Genomic DNA, 18,095 nt, shown 5'->3' on the forward strand with positions numbered 1-18,095 from the left:
AGAAGCACAAACAATCAGGCATCAAGAGACATCAGCCAGTTTAGTTACTGTGTTTAACATCACACTGTGTCCCCACAAACTAGTGGTTAGAGTTTACCTCCATCTCTACGATCCCCCTTCTCCATTCCGAACCTCTGTTGTTTCTCTAACTCACACAATCTTTCAGCCCCATCTACTGGGCAAAAATGGTACCAACCATCCAAGGACTAGTACAGTGATGATCCCTTCTGATTGTGGCTATTTCTTCCTCCATATCAACATAATCCAGGATGGGGAGAAAAAGCCCCTCAACTGCCTGAAAGCTGAAATGAACTAACCTGTATTTCCTTAGGAAAACAGAACCACAAATAGCAGCATAAAATGGGAATGCTGTAATACAATACATGTATTGAATTTATTCAAAACAGAGTTACATATTAAAAACTGTACAGAATAGGAAAATTGTATACCAGTATGTTAAAACTAATCTACACAATCTTCACATTAAATCAATGTTTATTTGTCACATGCCCAGAGTACAGAAGGTGGAATGGCACAGTGAAATGCTTACTTTCAGCTCTTCCTCGACTGTGCAGAATAATGTAAAGTAGCAAAACAATCAATATACAAAGTAGATAAAAAATAGTAGTAAAATAACAAAAGCGTTAAAAAAAGACAAGGTAATAAAAGAACACAGGTATTTACCCTTATATACAAACAATGTGAAGCTTCAAATGGATCATGTCTTAAAACCTATGCACATCTATTTCTTGCCCAGTAAGATATTACACCATTCATCCGAGAAGAACAGATGGCGTCAGAATACATGAAGAGCAGAGAGTGGCAGATATGTAAATCAGGAAGCAGAGAAAGGATGTGGAGGAAGTTCATCAACAGGTGGAAGTACACTTGAACTAGTACAACGCAGCATGGTCACATCCCCACATTTAGACCGCCTTGTTGAAATAATTAAGCATTTGCATCTATTTCAAATAAGAGAAAGGTGAAATGTAGAACACTGAATATAACCACTTTTCTGAGAAATGAATATGTTGTAGTAGGTTTCCTTTCATACTTACAGATAACTTCTTTGTTCTGGTTCCATTGGGATCTGTTGAGACAATTTACCCAGTACATTTAGATATGACACTGTATAATGATGTGTATGAAGACAAATATAAATGTAATTACAATACAAATAGATCACTCACTTACCTATTTGCAGACCAGTCTTGTTGATCACCTTCAGAAATAAATATGAAATGATAATAGATTAAACCAGCCCTGATTTTACATGTATAATACACAAATAACTCAAAGTGGACATTGGAACAAATTAAGCCTTGAAGTATCAGTATTTGAATGCATGTACCTCGCTTGTACCGGAGAAAACACAGGACAGATACAACCAGCAGAATAAGGCTAAAGGCCCCAACACTCAGACTGATGTAGAGGGGGAACTCTGAGGACTCTAAAGGGGGAGATGACTTTCAGATCAAGTTGAAATTGTTTGTTGAATTAGATTAAACAGTACAGCACATTAGCAACAGAATCAGTCAATGTTATCTTGAAATGCTCTTAGGTGGGTGGGTCTATCAACAGTAAGTTTAAAAACATTTTAAGGTTACTCACCTTCTCCATTAGTTACACTGGTTTTGTTGGTACTGAATGTTGATAAGGAAGTAGTGGGCACAGGATAGTCTATCATTGGAGGAAGAATATGACATATGCATCAGTATTGCAATACAGACAGTTGATTGTCATGTTAGATTGCACAATAATTTAATTGATGGTCTCACCATCTATGGCAATCTTGAACGGTTCACTATGCTGTGATTTCACAGTATCTTCACCCTCCATTACCAGCTCCACAGCACAGGTGATGAAGACCTCTCCGGCACTGCTCCTCTTTCTCAGCAGATCCTTTTCTGCCACTCTCCCCACACAGACATTGTCTTTGTAGGGCTGACTTTTAAACGGGAAGTCACTGTTGTTCAGGTAATAGTAGCATGAGGTACCAGCATGCTTGGCCTCACACCGAAGACTTAAGTAAGTTCCTGTATTTTCCACAAAAATCCTGGGTATTCCAATGGAATCTGTTTGTAAATTAGGGGAAATAGTATGTAGTCAATCAAGCAAATGTGATACTGCATGGTAATAAAATGGTCACTTACCACTTACATGAAGTCTTCGAGCGTCACAAAATGTTGGGATTATTTTTTCTTCTCCCTTCTGTAGAATAGCACAGCTGAGATCTACTTCAGTCTTGTTCCACTTTTTGAACTCATTCCAGAACAATATGAATTGGCAAACACCGGAATTCACTTCTCTTATTGGGTTGGGGTCGTGGTCTTTGTAGAAGTGGCACTTTGTGCCACCTGTTGACTCACAGCGTACTATGACAGGCATAGCTACATTGATGTACCCAGGGTCTAACACAATGGTGGGAGTAGGGACTGAATCTGTTTAGAGTTAGAGAGAAACTATGAGAACACATTTTAATTGTTAGAAATAGAATGATTCAGGAAATATTCTTGTGGTAATACATTACAGTAATACATTACATACCTGCACAACCTTCTTTAACTGCAACAGCAGCCATACCTTTAAACATGGCAAAACATTTAAAAAATGCTTTTATGTGAAGTCCTACATATTAAACCTACATCATCTAAATGAATTACTCTGTTACAATTAATTCATATTATTAAAATAATAGATAATTGAATACTCACAAATGAAGAGAAAATAAGATGGAGACATCCTTTCAACTTGTTGATGTTAATGAAGGAGTGAACACACTTAGATGATGAAGTGAAAAAAACTGACAGCCTATGTTTAGGAGGCAGAACAACCTAGAGGCGCGGATCATTTACAAACAGGGCTCCCGAGTGACGCAGCGGTCTAAGGCACTGCATGTCAGTGCAAGAGGCATCATTACAGTCCCTGGTTCAAATCCAGGCTGTGTCACATCTGGCCGTGATTGGGAGTCCCATTGGGTGGCGTACAATTGACCCAGCGTCGCCTGGGTTTGGCCAGGGTAGGCCGTCATTATAAATAACAATTTGTTCTTAACTGACTTGCCTAGTTATATAAAGGTACATTTTTTTATTAAATATGGAAACTGGCAGCCTATGTTTAGGAGGCAGAACAACCTAGAGAAGCAGATATGGAAACTGGCCAGGTTACAAATTACGCTTTAGAAAACACGAATAGGCTACTGCACCCTTTCTGGAAATATAGCCAATTATGACAAACCAGGGAGCTGTTTACAGTTTCTGTGAAGATTCAACAATTTGTAATTGGCTAATATCCCTTTAAAAATGTATTGCCTACTCATTGGACAGTTTAAAGACACACTCCAGCAATTTTTTAACTGTTCCTGTTGAAAAACAATAGAGCAATAGAGGACAAAGGAGTTAAGGTCCACCCCCCACGTGTGCCATGTCATGTCATACCTGAAAACACCTATTGAGATGTGCTTTTTGTGAAGTAAATGAGGTAAAAATTAGACTGGGGTAGGTCTTTAAGGTATATGTTGTTTGGCATGTTTGGCAAACATTTTAAACTACACGAAAACCTACTGTTCAGGTAATCGGTCTGCTTTCAGTCTTACTTTCTTGAACAAAGGTAGTAGCACACTTCCATGACCAAACAATTCACATGTACAGTGCCTTGCGAAAGTATTAACCCCCCTTGGCATTTTTCCTATTTTGTTGCCTTACAACCTGGAATTAAAAAATATTTTTGGGGGGTTTGTATCATTTGATTTACACAACATGCCTACCACTTTGAAGATGCAAAACATGTTTTATTGCGAAACAAACAAGAAATAAGACCAAAAAAAACGAACTTGAGCGTGCATAACTATTCACCCCCACAACGTCAATAGTTTGTAGAGCCACCTTTTGCAGCAACTACACCTGCAAGTCTCTTAGGATATGTCTCTATAAGCGTGGCACATCTAGCCACTGGTATTTTTGCCTATTTTTCAGGGCAAAACTGCTCCAGCTCCTTCAAGTTGGATGGATTCCTGCTGGTGTACAGCAATCTTTAAGTCATACCACAGATTCTCAATTGGATTGAGGTCTGGGCTTTGACTAGGCCATTCCAAGACTTTTAAATGTTTCCCCTTAAACCACTCGAGTGTTCCTTTAGCCGTATGCTTAGGGTCATTGTTCTGCTGGAAGGTGAACCTCCGTCCCAGTCTCAAATCTCTGGAAGACTGAAACAGGTTTCCCTCAAGAATTTCCCTGTATTTAGCACCATCCATCATTCCTTCAATTCTAACCAGTTTCCCAGTCCCTGCCGATTAAAAACATCCCCACAGCATGGTGGTGGCAGGATGATATTCTCGGTGTGATGAGAGGTGTTGGGTTTGTGCCAGACATAGCATTTTCCTTGATGGCCAAAAAGCTCACTTTTAGTCTCATCTGACCAGAGTACCTTCTTCCATAAGTTTGGGGATTCTCCCACATGCCTTTTGGTGAACACCAAATGTGTTTGCTTATTTTTTTCTTTAAGCAATAGCTTTTTTCTGGCCACTCTTCCATAAAGCCCAGCTCTGTGGAGTGTATGGCTTAAAGTAGTCCTATGGACAGATACTCCAATCTCTGCTGTTGAGTTTTGCAGCTCCTTTAGGGTTATCTTTGGTCTCTTTGTTGCCTCTCTGATTAATGCCCTCCTTGCCTGGTCCATGAGTTTTGGTGGGCGGCCCTCTCTTGGCAGGTTTCTTGTGGTGCCATATTCTTTCCATTTTTTAATAATGGATTTAATGGTGCTCTGTGAGATGTTTCGGATATTTTTTTATAACCCAACCCTGATCAGTACTTCTCCACAACTTTGTCCCTGACCTGTTTGGAGAGCTCCTTGGTCTTCATGGTGCTGCTTGCTTGCTGGTTCCCCTTGCTTAATGGTGTTGCAGACTCTTGGGCCATTCAGAACAGGTGTACATATACTGAGATCATGTGACAGATCATGTGACACTTAGATTGCACACAGGTGGACTTTATGTAATTAATTATGTGACTTCTGAAGGTAATTGGTAGCACCAGATCTTATTTAGGGGCTTCATAGCAAAGGGGGTGAATACATATGCATGCACCATTTTTCAGTTTTTAATTTCTTAGAATGTTTTTAAACAAGTTTTTTTTTTCATTTCACTTCACCAATTTGGACTATTTTGTGTATGTCCATTACATGAAATCCAAATAAAAATCCATTTAAATTACAGGTTGTAATGCAACAAAATAGGAAAAATGCCAAGGGGGTGAATACTTTTGCAAGGCACTGTATGTTATCATTATCATGTATGGCTCTAATGCAATTATTTTGACAGACTGATGTGTAAGGTTAATGTGTAGGGGGACCCATCAGTCTGCCTTATGACACTTGTGGCTCATCTAGCCCTAGCTTATGACCGCAGTTCCATACTTTAATCTTCCACCTCTATATATATTCAAAGCCCTTCGGTTGTGGTTGGTCTTGACTTGTGTTCTCGTCTCTGGAATTAGACATGTGTGTGAATGATCAGTAACCCTAGTGTGGTCCCTTATATGCTCACCTGAATAGCAACAGGAAATACAAGCTGGTTGATGCTCAGCTACAAGTGTCCTGTGTGGCTCAGTTGGTAGAGCATGGCGCTTGCAACACCAGGGGTGAGGATTTGAATTCCCACGGGGACCAGTATGGACAAAGAAAATATGAAAATGTATGCACTCACTACTCTGTGCCACTCTGGATAAGTGTCTGCTAAATAAAGTTAATGTAGTGAAAACGCAGAAAGAAAAGGAATTGCCAACTAAATGGTTACAGAATATCTGATTTACCATCCTCTTACTTGTTTGTCTCTCCAAACCATGTGTTTTGCCCCATCTACCAGGTCCACTGTTAGGCAATGTTCCCTTGAATTTTTTCGGGCACTGAGCAGACGTTTTGTGAGCAGAAACGTGAACATAGTGAGAATGTTGTGCAACTTCCAGCGCGTTTACAGTGAACACTGAGGCTGTACCCTTACAGTTTTAGACAGTAGCCAATAGGCTATTGTGGCTATTTGAGCATACTGTAGGCCTACCAACAAAACCAATTGAGCAATTCCCATATCATTTTCACATGGAAATAGCTTGTGATTTCTATGATATAGACTACAGTCGCATATATGTGGTGTTCAATGCAGGCCTACATTGCAAACTAATGGGGCGAACTCAGTGAAGTTCAATCTCTTGCGTCTCAGCGCTGCAGACTCTTCCTGACTGCGAGGAAGTCCTGGAGGAGGGGCGCAGTTTAGAGGAAACATTACTGGTACAGTAGGACTACCAATCACAGATTCTTGAGATTTACTTTGTTACTCTGCAATACCATGAACCCACGTGTTGTCCCTATTTCTTCATTCATATCTCAATGTCTAACTAGGGAGCAGAAAGTGCTTTTTGAACCAGGATATGTGACTGGCCATTGGAAAGCAGATCACAGAACAGAAACACATGGGAGTGCTGGAGTAAATGTTATTTATTTTAGAAGTAAAAACAGAAAATACAAAATAAAAACACAATAACGGTACAACATGACAATTGAAATTGATTGGTAAAACATGTGGCAAAAATTATCTATAGTCTTTATGCATTCAAGGCTTTTCTGAACCAAATATCCTCTTTCTTTCTTTCTCTGTTTCTGCTTTTAATAAACGTTTAATAAACTGAACACACTATGACTCTTCCTGACTGGTTGAAATGTCCATATTTGAAAGGGCTTCATCCAATGGAAGAGAGGGGGAGTCCTCCTTGGCCAATAGGTTGTTCTTGCGTAGTTGACAGGCCTGCTGGTAGGGTGGGCGAATGGGGGGCTGGGTGGGGGGCGTGTACTTGTATTCCTTGCTGGCATCCAACTATGAAGAAAAATAATATTAAGTTTAATGTGCACAGCACAAAAGTTTCATATGAAGTAAGGCTGTCTCTGACAAAAACAAATGTTGGTTGACTGAAAGTCACCTATTCTTTCGACCAATCGTTTGCTAAACATTTTTAAACCTGTATTATTCCATATAAAGACACACCCTATGTGTTGTAATAAAATTAACTAGATACATTGAGCTTGTCTGATGCTTTAAGATTAGTTTGATGCCTCAAGAGGGCACCAGAGATCTAGATAACCAGAAGATAAAAACCTTAACCTGACCCAACTATTCTCCTCCCACTCCTGCTGGCTTTCGCAGATTCTACCATTACTCTCCTGAAGTTGGCGGTAATAGGCTACACGGGGAGTCTGCAACCTTTCTCATGTGGAATGCTAATTTATCTTACAATTTCTACCGATCTGCATGCGAGTTATGGTTTTCATATGCAGATTTTCGTGAAATACCCTAAAAAGTTACTTCTATTGCAAACTATCTAAAAATAGCCTACATAAAGCCAACAAATAAAAACATAGCAGCTTGCAGCTAGAAAATATCCAGAAAAAAAAAATCCTATAAATCACATTGGCTACACATGGCCTGTCTGCAACGAACTTGAAACATTGGATCAACTATTAACTTGGGTCCGGCCCGAAAATATTCTGGGCGCTCAGTTTCCCGCGTCAGTGAGCTCTGGACAGACACAGCTATAGGCGATTTGCACAAGGGATTAAAAGCAGTGCTTGACTTGGGTAGGAACTCACCGGAGCTGAGTACAGCACCTCAAATTGTATACTGCTTGAGCTCCTGTTCCTCTTAAAGGACATTAGCTCAAAAGTATTGTGGAGCTCTTGCACCTAAATATAAACTGTACCAGCACCCAAAATGAGTACCGGAATCTATTTCAGTCCAAGTCCAACAATGATAAGCTTATTTTATGACGTTTCCACTGGATCAGAGCATGACATTTTTCAATTCCACGCTGAGTGGTTATCAAAAGGGAGAGAGCGAGAGAGATTTTTTCAAATACATTGAGGAACTATTATAATTCTCAATGGATGTAAAAACAGACTTTGTTTGCAACTCCTCATTTTCACCTAAATCTCTCATTCGGACAATTAACTGTTTTCCCTCTACAGTATGTGGTTAACAGATAGTGGTTAGTTCGTTAGCTAGTTAACATTTCACACAGATTGCCAGGGTCCAGTAAGCAACTAACGTGTTATAACTTGAGGAACGCAAGGAGTCGTATACCAGTAGCCACAAATCAAATGTTATTCGTCACATACACGTGTTTAGCAGAAGTTATTGTGGGTGTAGTGAAATGCTTGTGTTTCTAGTTCCAACAGTGTAGTAATATCTAACAATACACACAATCTAAAGTAAAGGAATGGAATTAAGAATATATACATCATTTGGACGAGCAATGTCAGAGAGGCATAGACTAATCAAATTGTAGAAACATCAAGGATGATCAATGGAAACAGGATGTACCTGAGCTCAATTTCAAGTCCCATAGGACTTGAAGGGTCTGAATACTTACGTAAATAAGGTATTTCTGTCATTTATTTTGAATACATTTGCAAACATTTCTAAAAACGGGTGTTTTCGCTTGGTCATCTTGGGGTATTGTGTGTAGATTGATGAGGAAAAATATTGAATACATTTTAGAATAAAGCTGTAACGTAACAAAATGTGAGAAAAGTAAAGGGGTCTGAATACTTTCTGAATGCACTGTATACACAAGAGTGTGCAAAGCTGTCATCAAGGCAAAGGGTGGCTACTTTGAAGAATCTCAAATATATTTTTATTTGTTTAACACTTTTTTGGTTACTACGTGATGCAACGTGTTATTTCATAGTTTTGATGTCTTCACTATTATTCTACAATATAGAACAGTACAAATAAAGAAAAACCCTGGAATGAGTAGGTGTGTCCAAACTTTTGACTGGTACTTTATGTATGTATGTATGTATGTATGTATGTACACTACCGTTCAAAAGTTTGGGGTCACTTAGAAATGTCCTTGTTTTTGAAAGAAAGGCAAATTTTCTGTCCATTAAAATAACATCAAATTGATCAGAAATACACTGTAGACATTGTTAAACTTGTAAATGACTATTGTAGCTGGAAACTGCTGATTTTAATGCAATATCTACATAGGCGTACAGAGGCCCATTATCAGCAACTCATGTGTTCCAATGGCACGTTTGTGTTCCAATGGCACGTTTGTGTTCCAATGGCACGTTTGTGTTCCAATGGCACGTTTGTGTTCCAATGGCACGTTTGTGTTCCAATGGCACGTTTGTGTTCCAATGGCACGTTTGTGTTCCAATGGCACGTTTGTGTTCCAATGGCACGTTGTGTTCCAATGGCACGTTTGTGTTCCAATGCACGTTTGTGTTCCAATGCACGTTGTGTTAGCTAATCCAAGTTTATCATTTTAAAAGGCTAATTGACCAATAGAAAACTATTTTGCAATTATGTTAGCACAGCTGAAAACTGTTGTTATGATTAAAGAAGCAATAAAACTGGCCTTCTTTAGACTATTTGAGTATCTGGAGCATCAGCATTTGTGGGTTCGATTACATGCTCAAAATGGCAAACAAATAACTTTCTTCTGAAACTCGTCAGTCTATTCTTGTTCTGAGAAATTAGGCTATTCCATGTGAGAAATTGCCAAGAAACTGAAGATCTCGTACAACGCTGTGTACTACTCCCTTCACAGAACAGAGCAAACTGGCTCTAACCAGAATAGAAAGAGTGGGAGGCCCCGGTGCACCACTGAGCAAGAGGACAAGTACATTAGAGGGAACAGAGAAGAGGCGACTCCGGGATGCTGGCCTTCTAGGCAGAGTTCCTCTGTCCAGTGTCTGTGTTCTTTTGAGCATCTTAATCTTTTCTTATTACTGGCCAGTCTGAGATATGGCTTTTTCTTTGCAACTCTGCCTAGAAGGCCAGCATCACAGAGTTGCCTCTTCACTGTTGACGTTGAGACTGCTGTTTTGCGGGTTAAAATAACAAATAACATAAATTTGATGTTATTTTAAAGGACCAAAAAATATATATTCTTTCAAAAACAAGGACATTTCTAGGTGACCCCAACCATTTGAATGGTAGTGTGTGTGTGTATATATTTGTTACTGCTCGACTAAAACAATCTCTGTCGACCAACAGCCTAACAACCAAACAATTGATCCATCGACTAATTGGGATCAGACCTAATATGAAGTATCTTATCTATGGAGTAACAGCTTTGAGACTAGTAAAGAAAAGCATTGGTCTACAATACATGTATCAGCAGAGACATGTATCTGAATATCAATACCTGGAGAGGGTAGGTCCGGTCCGAGTCAAAGGCACTCAGGTCTCCACAGGCCAAGAAAGGAACTATGATTCTGTTTGGTCCCTCCAGCTGGTTAAAATCTACATCTGAAACAGCCAGAAACCAACTTGAGTACCAGTGTATAACATGACAGTATTATATGGAGTTGAAACATGAGGAACATGGGAAACATTACTGTGTTGTTACCATATGAGTGATCCAGTAGAGGATTGGACATGTTGGGCACATATCCTACTGGAGGAGAGTAATTCTGACACATCACAAATGCCTCTGTAGAAGTGAGAGAAAGAAAGAAACAAATATTAGTCTCAAGCAGCCCATCGCCTACTTAATCCTTCAACCCTTCTGTCAAAACCAGGCATTTGAATGGAAACCATCTATGATCCAGTGTGTGACCAGTGTCAGCTGTGGTCTCCAGCTCACCTATGCTCGAGTTCCTGCTGCTCCGGGGCTTGGCACAGGTCACACTACTGAAGAATATCTTAAGCTGGGAGTACAGGAGGGTCACGTCCTTCCCCCGGAATATCTACACAGTAACCACAGCATAAGATAACTTCCACATGACATAGGCTTCTTAGCTCCTTTCCCTCCACAATAAAAAACAAACAAAGTGCAGAACTTGTTACATTAACACACATGTACATTGTAATAGTGTTGGTATTATTCATTTTGTATTGTAGATATGTAGTAGAGGTTGACCGATTATGATTTTTCAACGCCGATACTGATTATTGGAGGACCAAAAAAAGCCGATACCGATTAATCGGCCGATTTATATATATATATTAATATATATTTGTAATAATGACAATTGCAACAATACTGAATGAACAATGAACACTTATTTTAACTTAATATAAAACAAATAAAATCTATTTAGTCTCAAATAAATAATGAAACATGCTCAATTTGGTTTAAATAATGCAAAAACAGTGTTGGAGAAGAAAGTAAAAGTGCAATATGTGCCATGTAAAAAAGCTAACGTTTAAGTTCCTTGTCCAGAACACATGAAAACTGGTGGTTCAATATTCCCAGTTAAGAAGTTTTAGGTTGTAGTTATTATAGGAATTATGGCGCGTCGACTATTTATCTCTATACCATTTGTATTTCATATACCTTTGACTATTGGATGTTCTAATAGGCACTTGCCAGCCTAATCTCGGGAGTTAATAGGCTTGAAGTCATAAACAGCGCTGTGAATCAAGCATTGCTAAGAGCTGCTGGCAAACGCAGTAAAGTTTGAATGAATGCTTACGAGCCTGCTGCTGCCTACCACCGCTCAGTCAGACTGCTCTATCAAATATCAAATCAGAGACTTAATTATAATATAAAAAACACAGAAATACGAGCCTTTGGTCATTAATATGGTCAAATACAGAAACTATCATTTCGAAAACAAAACGTTTATTCTTTCAGTGTAATACGGAACCGTTCCGTATTTTATATAACGGGTGGCATCCCTAAGTCTAAATATTGCTGTTACATCGCACAACCTTCAATGTTATGTCATAATTATGTAAAATTCTGGCAAATTAGTTTGCCATGAGCCAGGCGGCCCAAACTGTTGCATATACCCTGACTCTGCGTACAATGAACGCAAGAGAAGTGACACAATTTCCCTAGTTAATATTGCCTGCTAACATGAATTTATTTTAACTAAATATGCAGGTTTAAAAAAATATACTTCTGTGTATTGATTTTAAGAAAGGCATTGATGTTTATGGTTAGGTATATTCGTGCAACAATTGTGCTTTTATCTCGAATGAACTTTTGTTAAATCATCACCCGTTTGGCAAAGTAGGCTGTGATTCGATGATAAATTAACAGGCACCACATTGATTATATGCAACGCAGGACGAGCTAGTTAACCTAGTAATATAATCAACCATGTGTAGTTAACTAGTGATTATGTGACGATTGATTGTTTTTTATAAGATAAGTTTAATGCTAGTTAGCAACTTACCTTGGCTCCTTGCTGCACTCGCGTAACAGGTGGTCAAGCCTGCCACGCAGTCTCCTCGTGGAATGCAATCGGCATCCAAAATTGCTGATTACCGATTGTTATGAAAACTTGAAATCGGCCCTAATTAATCGACCATGGTGATTAATCGGTTGACCTCTAATATGTAGTGGTGTAATAATGTTATATGATGTACTGTTTTATCTTTTGTTTTATGTCTGATGTAAGTGCCTTAATGTGTTTGGACCCCAGGAAGAGTAAATGCTGCCTTGGCAGTAACTAATGGGGGTCCCTAATAAATACAGATACAAACAAGTCCTCATCCAACATACAGCCTACCTTTGCAACAAACGTTCCTCCAGGTTTCAGGACGTGTGTTGTAATGTTTAGGGCCTGAGACGAGATATTTAGAAATTGATTACAAAGGATAAACAAAGATAACTGATCAGCCATTTGTGATTCAACTCAATATTACACAGTGTTGCAGTGTGATACTCACAGCCAATAGGAGCTGAGCTTGGATGTACTCATCCACATCATGGAGTCCTGTCACTATGTAGACAAGCCAGAAAATGACCAATAAGGAAGAGCCATACGCATGAAGAAAACACAACAAACCCCACAGTGGCAACTAAGAGAAGAGTATGCAACTAAATGCAAGAGGACACAAACAAAACTGAAACCAGAGGGAAGAGAAGACTCTCACACTCACCGTCTGGGGCTCCATCACACACTACCAGGTCTGCAGGCTGTCCTTCAAAATGCCTGATTATCTCCAGGGCAGTGGAGATCTAAAATAAATAGATATATTTGACCCGCCAGCTTTGTTGATATACAGTTTGAGAATCTGATCCAAATCTGTCATACAATGTCTGCATTCCAAACCAAACACTTATTATCCCCTTTCCTCTGCCCTTGATGACTTGCACTTCCTTCTCTGAAAGGAATCAGGCCAATACTGCAACGAATTCAGTGTTCCAGAATAGAGTGTTAGTATAATAGTTTCTCTATAAGTCCATGTGGAACAGGACAGACATGTCCCAGTTACCTTGGTGATGTCCCCCTGGATCTGTGTCACCCCAGGGAGAGGAGCCATGGCCTGCAGGTCCACTGCCACTATTTTTACCTCCTCACTCTTCTCCTCCTTTCCTCTGTCAAACCGTCAGATAGATTTACAATATTAGTGTTATGCACACTATTCCTTAACACCCCATACTAATAGATGCCAACTATGCTTCAAGTAGAATATATTTAACTAGGCAAGTCAGCTAAGAAATTCTTATTTACAATGACGGCCTACCCCGGCCAAACCCGGACGACACTGGGCCAATTGCGTGCCGCCCTATGCGACTCCCAATCACAGACAGATGTGATACAGCCTGGATTTGAACCAGGGACTGTAGTGACAACTCTTTCACTGAGATGCAGTGCCTTAGCCCACTGTGCCACTCGGGAGCCAAGGAAAGGAAAGAGATTGAAACCAACCTGAGTTTACGGCTCAGGACCTGGCTCCAGCTGCCTGGGGCAGCACAGAGGTCGACTGCCCTTTTTACACCTGGGAGGGAGAAATGGATGTCAATGTCATATACAAGTAACATCAGAAATGGATGATCAAACATCTCCCTTTTCCTTTGGCATAATGTTATATTTTACAACGACCATACCCCAAAACATATGCCATTGATGTCTGATGTTGACCTAGGGTAAAACACCCATTGCCAGAAAAGTTAACCCAAGGGGCCTTCTTGCCTTTGAACAGGCCAAACTCCTCATCCAGCTGCAGTAGTTTGAAGGCGCTCCTGGCCCTCCAGCCCTCCTCCTTGGCAAGACGGTAGTAGATATCCCGTTTGTCTTTGGAGGAGCGGCCCATCTTCACCTGCACAGCAAAACAGATTTCAGTCACATTAGGTTAGTTAGACCAGAGCAGTTTAGATGTCAGTAACATAAGACTAGACCAGAGCCCTTTATTGCAACATGATAAGTCCTATTCCTTTCAGGTGAAGTTGACTTAGCTAAGTTTGCCGCTAGCTAAAAGTCTAGCAATCCCAAGCTAAAAGCCTATTTATGGAACCGTTTGCTTAGCTTCCTGACAAGCTAGCAAACTGAAAACGTGCTAGATGAGTTCGCATTCACTTGCAGACAAACACATATAAAAGTTCAGGACTAATGTGGAAGGGAAATATGTTTATTGTGTGCATACTCACACTTTTACTTCCTCGCTGTGCTTTACTCACGTAAACGTTGACGCTGTGAGGACCCAACATAGTTGGCTCGTTAACGCCTGTACAAAATTCTAAGTATTAATCTTCAGTCGATGGTCAAGGTAGCTACTTTTTTCTAATTACTGTACACCGTCGAAGATTGAGCTATAGAGAAAGTAAAAATGAACTAAAAAGTGATATTTCCCATGTATACTGTAACTTGCTATGTGTTCGATTTATGCTACTGCCACCATGAGAAAAGGTGAGCAAAATGTCTGCACAATTTTTTTTAATGGATTTTATTTAATCATTGGATACTGTTATGAGGAGTACTGGTCACATAGTCAGAGATGGGCAGTATGTCTGTTACATGTATTTGAAATAGGTATTTCAATTACTTCTGAGTATTTTGTCATTTATATTACACTGGGCTGAACTCCAATGTATTTTGTAACAAGATACTTTCAAGAGCTGTAATTTGTATTTTTTAAATTTTCACCATTTTGTGACCCCTTTCACCCTGCATTGGTATCAGAAGTCTGATGGCACTATGGTGTGATAAGACTGTCTGCGAATTTAACGAAATATACATGTATATCAGAGGAGGCTGGTGGGGGAGCTATAGAAGGACGGGCTCATTGTAATGGCTGGAATTAAATACATTAAACATATCAAACACATCAAACATATGGAAACCACATGTTTGACTCTATTCCATTTATTCCATTCCGCCATTACAATGAGCATGTCTCCTATAGCTCTTCCCACCAGCCTCCCCTGATCTATATGCAGAAATGAACAATTGCAACGCAATCTGAGTATTATTCTAATGAGCTCTGCCCTGAAGCAAAGCCAATAATAATACCCAGTATGTTTTGTAGTTCTTACCCAGAGTGACTTACTTCAACTAATGTAGATAAACAACATTATAAACCAGGTGGTTTGAGCCCTGAATGCTGATTGGCTGACAGCCGTGGTATATCACACCGTGTATTTCTGTATTTTTTGTTGTTTATTTTCATACATTGATCTTTATGGTATTTTGTAATTGTATTTTGTGTTGTATTTTGTCATTTTTGCCCATCCCTGAATAGTCCAACATTAGTGTTTATTTTTCAGGTGATTCAACACTATAGCTCTAGGTGGCACTAAAATCATGAAGAGTAGGCTACAAACAGTCTATCAGAGGTAGGACACATCACCTATTACAAAACAATTAAATAACATTTGCTGTAACAAATGCCGCCATATACAACATCCAACAAAACATACAAACATACAAATACAACATATAGGCTTACAAAATATTGCCAAATTTGAAAATGAATGTGCCAAGCGATGGGAGAATCCACCAGCATAGGAATGAACCTACACAAATGTTTTGGCCATTAGTTCAGCTCTATGGGTTCTTGCTGCCAATTATCCATTGCTTTCCAACATATTGTTTTAGCTTGGTTCAGTTTATCTGCGCAATTGATGGAAATCCATAAATTACTGAATTGATGTTAGGTTCATTTGCATTGTCATCTGGGAAATTAGTGTTTTAACTGAGGCAGCAGAGCGTTGGGCCAGTAACCGAAAGGTCGCTGGTTCGAATCCCCGAGCCGACAAGGTGGAAAATCTGCTGTTTTTTCCTTGAGCAAGGCGGTAAACCCCAAACAACAATTAGGTATCCCCTTTCCCCTAACTCAAAGACATAATCTCAGTGTTCCTTTAACTCTGGTGCTGCTCTTGACCACTTGTCCATTAGGAGCCATTAATCATTACAGTCTGGCCGTGGTGTAGCCACTCTGTGAGTGTCAAAGTGCTTGGGGGCAAAAATCCCTTGGCAGACGCTCAGAATGTATCTCAGAGTCACCCCTGTCGAAGCCAAGATCTCAATACTGCAGTGCTGCTTCCTGTCAAGGAGAAGAAGAATGCAAGCTTTCTCTCTTTCTGTTTGAAATGCTGATGAGAGGACTATCGCCATGCGCTGGGATTCTGCATCACTTGTAATCCTGTTTCCTTTTTCATTGTTAAAGCATTTTTAGTGGAGGCTGTTATACATATGTATGAGTCTGTTACCCCGTCATCACCCCCACAGTTTATGAGAAAACCATCCATCCAAGGTGTCAGGGGCTTGCAGGGTGAAATAAGATTTTCTTGGACAAAGTATAGGCCCGCGTTGCAGAGTGGCAGTGCCTGTTATCGAGTGACTTCTCCCTGGTCCTGCCAGGAAATGTGCTGACCTCTGAGGGTTAGATTACCCTGCCTCCCCAGAACAGCTCCAGAGCACTTGAGTACAAGGCCCACGTCGTTGCGTGCAGATCAATATGTATTGAGTTGCCTTTTTTACAAGGGGTTACATTACCGTATATGTGTTTGCTTTGCAGTGATTCTGCAAATGGGTACTACATTGTTCCATAGATTAAGCCGGAATCTATCTGAGGTATCTTTTATCAATTGGACCTGATTGACACTTAAGGATATAACAAATAGGGCATGATGGGATATCAAACCTAACCCCTTGCTGACTTCTCTGGTGCATATGTGCCCAAAAATATGATCTGTAATCCCAGATAAGTATGACATTACATTCAAACATAATGGTATACCTCTGTAAATCTCCTATTTCCCTTGTTCTGAAGAGGCTCTCCTGCTGCTCTCTGCCATTATTTAGATGTGCGGACACACAGACGTGCATCCTGGGATAGATCTACTCTACAGAGCTCTCAGTCACGGACCAAGGCCTCTGAAGTCTGCTGGCTTTGAAGGATTGAGTGGATACCTTTTTATCATTGCTCCTGTAATAACTCCAAATCTGTTCCTCCTCTCTTGATGGCTCCATCCTCCTCGCTGAGGCAATTTAAGCATGGCCTCTTCCCAGGCTTATTATTCTCCCCTTTCCAGACTAGTTTTATATTACATCACATTAAAGAGCTAAGAATGATGGCTGGCCACAGACATTGTGTGGGAGGGCTGGGGTTGTTAAATCCATAGGTAAAGGAGGGGATTAGTGAGAGAGCAAGTGGTTAGATCAGTTAGCGAATGTTCAGATGAGTGAGTGAGTTTGTGAGTTGTTAGTCTTTAGATAAGTAATTGTGAGTTACTGAACGAGGGTATAGGCAAGTGACTAACAAAGGTTTTGAATAACCCAAAATCTGCAAGGTAGACTTACTCTGTGTATTTTTTTGTATAACTTAAGTGCACTGCAGCATTGAGCTACTGAAGGACACAGTGAAACTCTTGTCTCCTCTCTTCCATCCTCCCCATCATTGCAGACAGACAGAGGGGAAAGGAGGGGTGTTAGAGAGTTTGGGAAAGGGAGGGGTGCAGAGAGTTTTTGGAAGGAGAGAGATTGCGCAGCACTGCAGAAACTGGGCGTTGGCTGCACATTAGGAGCGATGAAAAATAGAAACGAGGTAGAGCGAAAGAAAGAAACAAGCGAGAGGTGCAGGAACATAATATACTGTATGTTATTTTGAGAAGGCTTAGAGGACGGGCAGAAGAGATGGAGTGTCTGTCTGTCTGGTTGAAATTGAAATAATGGATAGAGGGAAAGTGAAACTGAATAGGAGAGGATAGGGAGGTTTTACCAACAGGTTATTGCACGAATGTTGATTAAAAGTTAAAAACATTGCTAACCAGAAAAGAAAATCAAATGGTGCAAATGTGTCAACATTTGTATGAATGAATATTCCGTGTTGACTTTTTTGTTAGCAAAATATATTGCTGCTTTTC

The 18,095-nt window shown here is 40.0% G+C and overlaps 1 protein-coding gene and 1 long non-coding RNA gene across 2 annotated transcripts; both read right to left on the minus strand.

The window, feature by feature from the left end:
- Positions 1-434: 434 nt before the first annotated feature.
- On the minus strand, positions 435-1,445 carry LOC139544668 (uncharacterized). Its single transcript, XR_011668914.1, has 4 exons — positions 1,352-1,445; positions 1,195-1,222; positions 1,059-1,090; positions 435-962 (listed from the first exon to the last, which is right to left on the minus strand). It is a non-coding gene; the product is annotated as an uncharacterized lncRNA (long non-coding RNA).
- Positions 1,446-6,468: 5,023 nt separating this feature from the next.
- On the minus strand, positions 6,469-14,511 carry ftsj1 (FtsJ RNA 2'-O-methyltransferase 1). The gene is made up of 11 exons (XM_071350671.1): positions 14,379-14,511; positions 13,924-14,050; positions 13,660-13,729; positions 13,223-13,325; positions 12,887-12,965; positions 12,674-12,726; positions 12,514-12,567; positions 10,638-10,740; positions 10,401-10,484; positions 10,197-10,300; positions 6,469-6,862 (listed from the first exon to the last, which is right to left on the minus strand). Exons 1-11 carry the CDS (start codon positions 14,436-14,438, stop codon positions 6,683-6,685), a joined length of 1,017 nt encoding a protein of 338 aa, XP_071206772.1. The 5' UTR covers positions 14,439-14,511; the 3' UTR covers positions 6,469-6,682.
- Positions 14,512-18,095: the final 3,584 nt, after the last annotated feature.

This window comes from Salvelinus alpinus, chromosome 18 (genome assembly GCF_045679555.1).
Source record: "Salvelinus alpinus chromosome 18, SLU_Salpinus.1, whole genome shotgun sequence".
Classification (NCBI taxonomy): domain Eukaryota; kingdom Metazoa; phylum Chordata; class Actinopteri; order Salmoniformes; family Salmonidae; genus Salvelinus; species Salvelinus alpinus.

Bases quoted from the DNA above. Each gene is read 5' to 3' on its own strand.
- ftsj1 (XM_071350671.1), bottom strand. From the start codon at position 14,438: ATGTTGGGTCCTCACAGCGTCAACGTTTACGTGAGTAAAGCACAGCGA. The intron at 10,301-10,400 runs GTAACAACACAG...TGGCTGTTTCAG, and splicing joins TCTACTGGATCACTCATATG to ATGTAGATTTTAACCAGCTG. The intron at 6,863-10,196 runs GTATTGATATTC...TTTTCTTCATAG, and splicing joins ACCGGACCTACCCTCTCCAG to TTGGATGCCAGCAAGGAATA.